General features: G+C 39.7%; 1 protein-coding gene across 1 annotated transcript; it reads left to right on the top strand.

Annotated features, from left to right (window-relative positions):
* Positions 1-438: 438 nt before the first annotated feature.
* Positions 439-7,838, top strand: LOC139739166 (bifunctional arginine demethylase and lysyl-hydroxylase JMJD6-like; the record flags this gene model as incomplete). Its single annotated transcript, XM_071649779.1, has 7 exons — positions 439-653; positions 1,792-1,944; positions 2,231-2,427; positions 3,933-4,080; positions 4,922-5,110; positions 5,758-5,954; positions 6,829-7,838. Coding segments are annotated over 7 exons (1,199 nt in total), but the record flags the coding sequence as incomplete, so codon positions are not given.
* Positions 7,839-11,989: the final 4,151 nt, after the last annotated feature.

The following is an 11,989-nucleotide window of genomic DNA, read 5'->3' as shown; positions in this document are numbered from 1 at the left end:
GTGAGATTAGAATGGCCCTTAATTCAAAAGATATGAAAACACAAATGATTAAGCATGCAAACTTTAAAATAAAAAAGAGTCACTGCAACTAGCGTCATTTTTTTTCTTTTTTTTTTCCCTATAGATCTGCAATATTTACATGTATTAGCATCCTGAGATCAAAATTGTATTTGTACTACAATGTACATTGCATTAACGGTATGGTTTTGCAGTCTCATTTTTCAGCTAGAATTTTGTAAGAGATCTCTGTTTAATTTCTTCTTGCCAAAAAATGATGGACAAGCATGATGTTGTCAGATCAGAGATTCATTTATAGATCATTCATTACCGGTATTCCCTTTCATCCAATACCTACAATGTAGAAGCGATACTTGCTGTATCTGATTGGTCGACTTCTAATCACATGACTGACCATTTACTGTAAATTGTTTGCTGCAGAACTGCGCGACCTCTCTGACTGGGAGCGCTACAGCTTCTACGAGGAGCTGAAGGTGGACCTCGACACCGTGCGAACCAAGGACAACATCGACCGCGTGGACGTGAACGCCATCACGACAGACGAGTTCATCGAGCTGTATGAGAGGCCGGGAAAACCGTGCGTGATCCTCCGCGACCAGGACACATGGCAGGCCCAGAAAAAATGGACAGTCAGGGTGGGTACACTATATCTTTAAATCCGCTTAGTGAAGGGGAATATACTCGATTCACCGCAGAGTACTGTAAAACGAGGAATGTTCACATGCATTTTAATTTCGCAAATTTTGCGAGCGCCAAGATTCCCGAAATTAAAATGCATACATGTGAATGTTCTTGTCCTGTATGCATTGAATGCCAGTGGCAATTCATGAAAATTTCATGCCACAAAAAAGACCGTCGGCTCCACTTCGCGAAAATTTCGTGATGCAAAAAAAATATGTATCATGTTTTACAGTATGTCTCCTATCATATGTATGTCTCCTATCATATGTATGTCATAGCTATTACACACTGATTAGGCACCTTGTTTAAAGCCATGTTGTATTTCTATGTTATGATCATAAAAACAAGTCAGAAAACCAAGCATTAAGTGTCTGAGTACTCAATTCTGATTGGCTGATGTCACAACCTCACAAGTCTCTAATTTCATTGCATGAATATCTTCACTACATTTCCTCTTTTTTTAACAGAAAATTGTGAAGAAAAAAAACGATGTCAATGTAGGGCAATTTGTCAATCAGTTGCAATGAAAACATCTTGACGGAAGAATGTCATGAATTTGAATAAAACGATATCCTTTACCCAAAACTTCTCACCCATTACAAGAACTTGGTATTAATCCCTATGGATTCATTGGTAATGAGGTAATAGTTTTAAAACTATTGACAAGAGAAGAAATAGTCATTTTCTATCATATTTACTTACAAACTACTGGAAGAGAGGTGAGGCTGTTTAACCATTGCCCTGAGTGAAAAGCTTATTTCATTGCTGCTTTCACTGGATTGGAAGAAAAACCAAGTGAACTTTCTCTTTTTGTTTTCGATTTCAGTTAACCCATTGAGGACGAGTCCCAAGTGTACTCGGGCAGGGGTCTTTAGGAAATGTGTGTTGTAGCAAAATTAGCCCGTCCTCAACAGGTTAATACTTTTGCTGCAATGTTCGTATGGCTTCCCTCTTCCTGAATCTTATCATGAGCACAAAGTGGAATTTTTGCTTTGTTCTGTTGTCGGTGCTCAGCTTTCAACCAGGATGTAGCTTCTCTCCTGTGCATTCTCTTGTCACTAACGTCTGTCGTTTGATTGTTCTCCCAAACAGAGGCTGGCGAAGAAATACCGCAACCAGCGCTTCAAGTGCGGCGAAGATGACGAGGGTTACTCCGTCAAGATGAAAATGAAATACTACGTGCAATACATGCAGAACAACCGTGACGACAGCCCGCTCTACATCTTCGACAGCAGCTTTGCCGATGTGAGTCGCGGAGAAATTGTAAAGGTTTTCGTTGTCAAATGCGATGGCTGTATTCTGTTCAGTATGGTAGCATAGACAGCAGCAATTATTTACATTCAGATATACAGTGGCATACAGACCCATGTTCTTTGAAGGAGCTGCCATGTGAAGCTGTTCAACATCTTTCTCTCTTCTGCCAATATACGGATAGATAGATTGATGATAGATAATTCCTTTAATCTTTTAAATCTCGTAGAGGAAGTGTCTTCCTTATAATTATTTGTGTTTCTTTCAATTGTTTGTGTAGCATCCAAAGCGGAAGAGACTTCTGGAGGACTACGTCGTGCCACACTTCTTTCAAGATGACCTCTTCAAGTTTGCTGGGGAGGAGAAGCGCCCTCCCTACCGCTGGTTCGTTATGGGCCCTGGCCGCTCTGGGACGGGCATCCACATCGACCCCCTAGGGACCAGTGCATGGAACGCCCTCGTCAGAGGTCACAAGAGGTCAGTCTCACCAAGCTCCGCCCATATCTCTTTTCATGGCTCCGCCCCGAAGGGTGCCTGAGACATTATAATATATGTTTCTTGTCATCTGTCCATTTGCCTGTATCAACTGATATAGCAATTTAAGACAAGATGTCACTAACTTTTTTAATGACGTGACTCAGGTGGAGGTTCACTACTTAAAGAGTGCAATTTATTTTGTGCTGGTTCAATTGTCTGCAAAGTCCCTTGAGGTTGCATGTCATTGCATCGTGGTCCAGCAAGTCGTTTTAAGATAGCATGCAAAGGGTATCATCATGATCACTTTGGTTGTCATCATCACCACAGCCATCATCAATATCATCGCTACCACCGTCATCATCGTCATCACCATCACTACCACAACCATCGTCATCTTCACTACTACCATCACCATCATCCTTGTCATCATCATCATCAGTACCATCACTGTTATTACCATCATCATCATTACCTCCATCATTATCATCATCACTACCACCATCATTATCACCGTCATTATCACTACTACCATCATCATCATCACTGCCATCATCATAACCATCATCATCACTACCTCCCATCATTATCATCATCACTACCACCGTCATCATTACCGTCATCATCACTACCGCCATCATCATTACCGTCATTATCACTACTACCATCATCATCATCACTGCCATCATCATAACCATCATCATCACTACCTCCCATCATTATCATCATCACTACCACCGTCATCATTACCGTCATTATCACTACTACCATCATCATTACCGTCATTATCACTACTACCATCATCATCATCACTACCTCCCATCATTATCATCATCACTACCGCCATCATCATTACCGTCATTATCACTACTACCATCATCATCATCACTGCCATCATCATAACCATCATCATCACTACCTCCCATCATTATCATCATCACTACCACCATCATCATTACCGTCATTATCACTACTACCATCATCATCATCACTGCCATCATCATAACCATCATCATCACTACCTCCCATCATTATCGTCATCACTACCACCGTCATCATTACCGTCATTATCACTACTACCATCATCATTACTGTCATTATCACTACTACCATCATCATCATCACTACCTCCCATCATTATCATCATCACTACCACCATCATCATTACCGTCATTATCACTACTACCATCATCATTACCGTCATTATCACTACTACCATCATCATCATCACTACCTCCCATCATTATCATCATCACTACCACCATCATCATTACCGTCATTATCACTACTACCATCATCATCATCACTGCCATCTTCATCTTCATATTCCTCGTCTATTCTCACCACTAGAATCATTGTCATCACCATCATCGTCACCATCATGATTCATACATCTCATCGAGCTTGGTAGGGTTGTAGCAAACACACACTTTTTAGTCTAGAAATTGGGACACAGACTTTCCTCTCAATTTTAACATCTGCATCGAAATCCCTTCTACTTTTGCCAGGTGGTGCATGTTTCCGACCCAGACGCCCCGCGAGCTCGTGAAGCCGACGCCCAACGACGGCGGAAAGCAGCGTGACGAGGCCATCATGTGGTTCACCCACGTCTACCCCAGAACGCAGGACCCCGGCTGGCCACAAGAGTTCAAACCGGTGAGTGAGAGTCGGAGGATGGACAAGAAGGTTTCAATCTTTGACCTTTGCAGCCTTCTTCAGTGGAAGATGATTTCTAGTCCTTGCCTATCAGCCACCGTGACGGCAACCTGTACCTTTTTTGTTATTATATCTTGTATTGGTATTTGGCCAAAACCCACATGTTTCATGAATAGTACTGTTTTTCCTCAAATTTATACTACGTATGCCCAGTAGATTACATAGATGCCAACTGTTTCATTTTTTGCAGCATTTTGTACTGTTCTTGCCAAAAATGCTGCTGGTTTTATGGAAAATACTGTTTATCAGAAAATTTTATTACTGCACATGTTTTTACAGGAAAGGTAATAATACTGTTTTTTCACCCCAAAAAATGCCTTTTCAGTCCTCAGAAGACTGCAATAATACAAGGTTGGCATCAGTGGTTGATGCTTACCAGTATGCTCCTTCAGTCATTTTCCATTCATTCATTCATTCATTCATTCATTCATTCATTCATTCATTCATTCATTCATTCTTTCATTCATTCACTCATTTATTTCTTCTATAATTGTTTACCCATTGACTCGCTGATCAATTCATTCATTAATTGATTAGATCATTGATTAATACAGTCAGTCACTCAGTGATATTGTAATTTATTCATTCATTTGCTCCACTACTTTGTCACTCATTCATTTATTCATTCTTCTTTCATAGAATTATTCAGTCATTCATTTCTTGATTCATTCACTCATTCATACAATGTACACCGTACATTCATTCAGTAATTAATCACTGTATTCACTCTTTCATTCATTCATTCAGATTTTCTTTTCATTCTTCCCTTGGTCCATCCCAGATTGAGATTCTCCAGGGGCCTGGCGAGACGGTCTTCGTTCCTGGCGGCTGGTGGCACGTGGTCCTCAACATGGACACCACTATCGCCGTCACCCAGAACTTCTGCAGCCGGACCAACTTCCCGACGGTCTGGCACAAGACGGTCAGGGGACGGCCGAAGCTGTCCAGAAAGTGGTACAAAGCCCTCGAGGTGAGAGTCACGATCAGAACACATGGAGGCTCTTGCATTAATTTGATTAGATTTGATCAATTGTTTCTGCATGGTATTAATCCGTTGAAGACGAGTCCGGAGTATACTCGGGCAAATGTCTATGGGAAATGCGTGTTGTAGAAAAATCAGCCTGTACTCAACGGATTAAGATTGGACGTGAGACTCAAGGGGGTGCTATTCGACTGTATGATGGTCGATGCCACCTTCATTTACAAAGACCAGTGATGTAAAGCTATAAAACATTTATATTGGAAAGCTAAAGGATGACCCAAAACAAGCTAAAGAAATCCAATATTTCCTACAATTTACATGTACTGTCATCATTCTCCAATAGTACATTCCTCCTTTTTTGCACCTCTAGTAATCTCATCCACATCAGAGGCCCCACCCTGTATGTGTGATAGCTGTAGATGCACCCCCCCCCCCCAAAAAAAAAAACAACAACAACAACTACGACAACATGGAATAACACATTTCCAAGCTAACTTGCTAGGCAAATATTGCAAGGAAAAAATTTGAAAGGACGACAGAAAAAAAAAAAAGCAGTCCTGATGCATCCCTTCAATAACCATTCTCTATATGCCCCACCCTCCTATCTCTCCCAACCCCTCCCGGGCCACACCCAGAGGGAGTGGCCTGAGGTGGCGGCCATGGCCAATAAGGTGGACCTGACCAAGCCCAGCGGTCTCCAGTCGGACAGCTCCTCGGACAGCTCCAGCTCTAGCTCAAGCGACGACAGCGCCTGCTCCTCCTGCGGGAGCGGCCGCGACAGCAGCGGCAACGAGTCGGACGACGAGCGGCAGCACGACAAGAGGTCGAAACGGTGAGTGGATCTCCGGACGCCACCAACATTTTTCTTCCATGTGCTAATTATTTTCCATACAGTGCACTGCTGTAATAACAAAAATGGTTATAACGAAATTCCGGTTTATACAACAAAGTTAAAAATTGAGGCCGCAAAATTATCCAATCTACGTTTATTATTGTGTATTCGTTCGGTTATGATGAAATTTCGATATAACGATAGAAAACTGCCTGTTCCAAGGACATCATTATAACAGGAGTCCACTGTAGTAATTATGTTTGCATTCTACAGAAGCATTAGTCTGTAGTATAAAAGAATACATGCATTGAAACCTAAATTAAATTGATAAGTCAGCAGTCATGCCGGTGCAGTGAATTGATGTTGGAAGACAAGAATTTACCTCGTATGACTGGTTCCATCTATTGTATTTCATGTTTGTTTCTGTGTTGCACATCGTACCATGCATGCAATGGACATAGGGTCTACAGGTACATTCTTAGGATGTGAACTTTGGCACAGGGCCCTATGTCAGAAGCTTGAAAAAGACAGAATTTTTTTTCTACATTATTTTGGTTTTTACCAAACTCAATAATAATTCACAAAATGTGGTGTTGTAAAATTGACTGTTGGGTTGCACATCCTAGTGATATTCTGTCTTAGACTCGACTAATAGAAAAAAGCCTGAAAACAAATGAATAGAATGAGAAAAATTTTATCAATATGTGATGCTTAATAAATAAAGTTTAAAAGTTGATGTTTCCCAATTTTTTCCTTTTTTTCTTGGAACTTTTACACTCGGTGTCAACCAATTGTCCTCACATTCTCTCTCTTTGGAATGGTTTCACTCTTGTTTTTGTTTTTGTTTTTGACCACCTTTTTCTCGACACGACAGACGCAAGGTTTTGGAAGAGGGCGCCAATCAAAAACTGGACATCATGAGGTCCGAGCCGTACGAGGTTTACTCGGTGCCGGCGGACGACTACACGAGATGACACAGCGACGCGGCCGGGAGCGGACATTGACGGGGAAGACCGACAATGTTTGCGTAGCGCCCCTCGCCAATCAGTGCATCATCACTAGCTACGGTCAATAGTGCCATGCCAGTGTAGTATCTTATGTCACACCCTTCACAGCGCCCTCGCTTGCTTGCAAACATATGTACATAGAGACTTTTTACGTTGTCATTGGATGACGTACTCGATGCACTCGCGCTAAAATTTATGAGAGTGCTGAAAGTTATCTTGGCATGCTGCGGATTTAAAAAAAAAAGAAAAGGAGAAAAAAAAGAAAGTATGTGCATTGGCTCATTACCATACGACCCTTACAATGATATATTTATACGGCGTATGTTATATATTATAACAACCGTTCATCTGCACCTGACGTTTGTCAATAGAATTCACTGTAGCAGGCTAGGAAAGGAGGAAAAAGAATAGATTTGTATGCTCAGGACTTGGAGTGTAATGTGATTGTATGGAGAAAGCAAATTTATCCTTGTAGAATAATAGCCAAGCCCCCTAAAAAGAGTCTTTGTGTCAAGATCTGTTATTAAGTACAGAGAAAAAAAAAAGAATATTATGAAATAATATGTGTCTGCTAATTAATGTTTTGTGAACATTGATGTTCCATCAGCTTGAGACTCCAAACTCTTAAAAGTTTGCAACTCTGGAAGAGGCGGGTTTTGTTCAATACTGCACTACTTCTGGCCAGGATCTGTTGCTACCACACCTACCACTCAGAAAACAATAACCTCACCTTGTGATAAACGAAAAGAAATTGCTGCATCAACTTGGCAACTCGTTCATCTTCATTGCTCTGCCATACCTTGTATGAATGGTGGTAACTTCAAAATGAACAGTAATTTTTCCTTTTGCATGTGATATTGATATTGATATAATTATTTTAGTGGTGCCCGATTCTTTCAAAAATGATATACCTACAATGTACTATTGGTTTATCATACAATTTAATAGATTTTGAAGGGGAGGGGGGTTGTGGTTTTGTCAGTCCCGTTCCTTTGGTTCTGTTGATGCAAAGCCCAGTAAACTCTTTTTCCCTGTCACTATAAAAATCTTTGAATTTGAAATTTTGGTCTCCCCAAACAATATGTGGTGCCTCATATTGATGTGAAATATGCAAATTCATTTTGAATTTTAGCTGCTCGATTTGGCCACCAAAAGAAGAAAAAAAAAGGTGGCCAGAGATCAATGTTTAGTGGCCCGGGGCCCCGCTAATGTTGAGTCCTACCTGGAGGCCCGGCTGCCTGCCAAAGGTAACATACAATTCTCAAATGTCATGACTTGTGGTATGGATAATCTCGGTATAATAGATTTTGTGGGACAATTGAATGATTGGAATATGCAATGTCAATGTGTAGTCCCACCTATACTTTTCTATGTTCCCATTTATGTGAAGAGACTACCAAACAAAATTTAAAAAGAAAAAGAAAAAGAAAAGAAATTGGTGAAAATTCATTTTTACCGAGAATTAGCATTAGTGAGGAGAGATGCTGTGATTGCTAGTCCCAAGCGGACGTATTTGTGTCGGTGATCTTCAGTGAATATTCTGTGCAGTATGTTTCTTTAATTTGTCCAATCTATCATTGCTTACATTGGAGCTCACTTTATCCAAAATACATTAATGAGAATTGCTGCAATTGTACCATCAATGACAAACAGGACAATTGCAATTCCTTTCAAGTTACTGCGATGTTGCCAAAATGATATTAGCACTGGAATATGCATAATCTTATTCATTCTCATAAATGATGATAGTTACATGTATAATAATGCAAACTTGTGATTTGATGCAAGTAAAGAAAAAAATCATTTCTTTGTTTATTGTAATGCTGTCTTGCATTTTTTATCTGTGCTTTTGCCTTTTATTTTCCAACAAAAATCTGAGGGTTTTTTTTTTTCTGCATTGTTTTCTTCAGTGTTGTATTTTCCATTCTCTCAAGTTGTCCCTTGTTAACTACTGTTTTACGAAAGAAATTAGCTACAAGTGAGGTTAATCAGTTCAAACTGTTATTACTTACACAATGCATGATGGTGATGTTATGTATATTTAGTTAATATTCTCTGTGAACGGCTGAGCCATTTAATAGCAAACAGATGCAAGTTTTTTTGTATGAGCTTTGGTTTTGTAAGGTTCAATTTTATGAACCATTTCATTCAGATATGAAATAAGAACAACTGCTTGTGATGACTACTGTATTTGAGAACTGCGGTTTGCACACTGTATTTCATGGTGACGTCGTTTTGGATTTACAATCTCATATCTGCAAACCTGCTAGTTAGTACAGTGAATGGCATTTTTGAGCAGTTAATATCGTTGTGTATGGGAATTGATGAAATTCTTGCATCGTGTTCTGTCTATAGCCACTGACTGATAAATTGCCGTACATCAACGTAAATAAGCACTGAACTGATACAGTGTTTTAGTAGCAGCCGTGACAAAGAAATCATGAACATATATTCGTGAGCAGAAATTTAGTGGCTATTAGATGTGTGGAGATTAGGAAGTTGTAGGTTCCAATCCTGCTCGAGTTCACGTATGTATGCCCATATGTGACCCGCTACAACAAAAAGGTCCTAAAGTCGCGCGCGGTCGAAGCCGTGAAAATCGAGTTTGAAGTCAGAGCATTAAAATTGGTCAAAACTTACGATTTTCTGATTTTGATATATTATTGGAGTCTAACATGTCTTCTATCATCTGTTGAAATTTTGAAGCAAAATGATCAAAGGAAAGATTAAAAATAGCGTTTTTCTGAGCCATGTTTTTTGCCGTTTCAACGAAGCAGAAACTGGTTCGAAAATTTGGATTTAGCACCACAGATAGGCTCCGCCCCTAACAACGACCAGAGTGATCTCATTGGTCAGTTTGCTGCTTGCTGCTAACCGAAGCGTGAAGCTCGCACACTGCCCAGTCGACTGGTGTGTGCGGGCGGGGTGCGCTATGCTCAGCCGCTTCTCACATCCTGGTCACTGATTGGTTGGTGAGGAGACCGCCGACGCTGATGTGCTTGAATGAACTCTTCGGGGGTTGCTAGGGCTTACCTTCTGTTGTCCAGAGTTGAAAACTGGCTTGCGTGTCCCTTGATCGCGATTGCGTCGAAAGGAAGACTTTTAGGGCGCTTTTCTCGAAACATTGATTTTCCAGACGTCTCGACACGCTCTCTTTTAAACATCGATATCTCCGCAGCCGATTATTTTTATAAAATGTGTTGTATATCAATTTAAAGCAGAAAGATTAGGGGATTATATCATGCAATTTTCAAATAATCGACCTCGCCCGACTTTAGGATCATTTTGTTGTAGCGGGTCACATATTTTCTTTTGTCATGGCTACTGCTGAAACACTGATCAATTCAGTTCTTATGAATATGGATGAGGGGCAGTTTGTGCAAAATCAGAACAGCAAAGTTGTAGAGAAGATTAGAAGCTTTGCTAAGTTGAAACTATTCCTTCAGTCCAAAACAGATTCAACTTAAGCAAGGCTGACTGTTATGTACACATACTATGACACTTCCTGATTTATCCAATGTAGATCGGTTTGCGTGCTGTTGTGCATTCGAAGCAAAATATGCAAAGATGGCAAGTCGACCGAGTTGGGCATGTGTATGTGGCACAAAAAGTATAACTAAAACGCTGTTGATGGTTGTTGATTTGTTTGGTCTGTGCATGATGTGTACATGGCATTGCATTTCTTGCCGACATTTCGTATGGACAGTTTTGTCTCTCTGCTTAATGAAAGACACTAGCAATGCTGCAGGGTTTACAGTAATTATACAAGATCTTGTGAAGAGTTTGTGACCCGTCGCAACTCCACACACCAAAAAAATTAAGTCAACGACTTGAAGCTGAAGAGAGTAATGATGATTTACCACATTTAGCAGAAAAATAAGAAAGTAAGATATACAGAGATGCCAGCTGCTACTCTTTGGCAGTACATTTTATACAGGTTTTTTGTGGGTTTTTTTGCCAAAAATAATGCAGGTTTCATGGAAAATAACTGTTTTGCCAAATTGTATTGCAACACATGTCTATTGCTTGAAAGGGAAAAATATATAACTGTTTCTGCACAGAAAAAAAAATAATAAAATGTGCCATGTCATCCATCAGAACACTGCCCTCTGAATACTGCAGTACTGTTACTGAGGTTGGCATCCCTGGATATTTGTTGAAAAAGGAGTTGACATCAAAACTTTCTCTTCATTCAAATTTCAGAGTCTGAGGATGTATGGGGTTAATTTTTGTACAAAGTTTGAATTGATCAATTGCGCATACAATTCCCTGTCTACAGGCATATTTGACTGTGTGTGATTGTCAAATCAGACGATCTCGTAACTGTATTTATCCTGTAACTGGCTCTGGTGGCATCTGTGGGGTAGATTTGTGGATGCAAATCTTACTGTGTTCGAAAGCTTACATTCTGGATAATTGAAGGTTGCCCAAATCTTAAAAATCAAATGATTTTTTTAAAAAAGAAAAAGAAAAAAAAAAGGTTTATGACCTTTGTCAGGGTTATATTGTGACAGGTCACATTCATCAGTAATCTGATTCAAACACACTTTTTATAATGGGTCGTATTGAATACAGCATGAATGCTTTGCCACATAATATCAATAATCACCAAAAAATTTAAATTAAGTAGATGATTTCATTGTGATGTAATGTTTGTGATTTGAAAAAAATTTGAAAAACATGTCCGGGAAGAGAAAAGTTTTATATGGTTGGAATGGTGGTTGTGTTTTCACACAAACTAAACTACTCTAACTATAAGTGTTGATAGTTCATGGAGGTGATGATTATACATGTAATCATGACAATAGCAGTGGTGATGAAGATGATGATTTTAATAACAGTGATGATGCTGATGATAGCGATAAGGTTATCTTAATATTGGCAGTGATGAAAATGATTATATAGATGAATAATACTGGTGATAATTTCAGTATTCCAAATTCTTTCAAAACAACAAATTCAATGAATTATAAACAGCATTAGTAAACAGCACTTTTTTTTGTGAACTGCTGTATGATCACCTAGACT

This window comes from Diadema antillarum, unplaced genomic scaffold, assembly GCF_040938485.1.
Source record: "Diadema antillarum isolate AM-2024a unplaced genomic scaffold, OU_Dant_1.0 seq00000785_RagTag, whole genome shotgun sequence".
Taxonomy (NCBI): domain Eukaryota; kingdom Metazoa; phylum Echinodermata; class Echinoidea; order Diadematoida; family Diadematidae; genus Diadema; species Diadema antillarum.
Note: the sequence above shows the minus strand (reverse complement) of the source record. Positions and strands in the feature narration are given on the sequence as shown.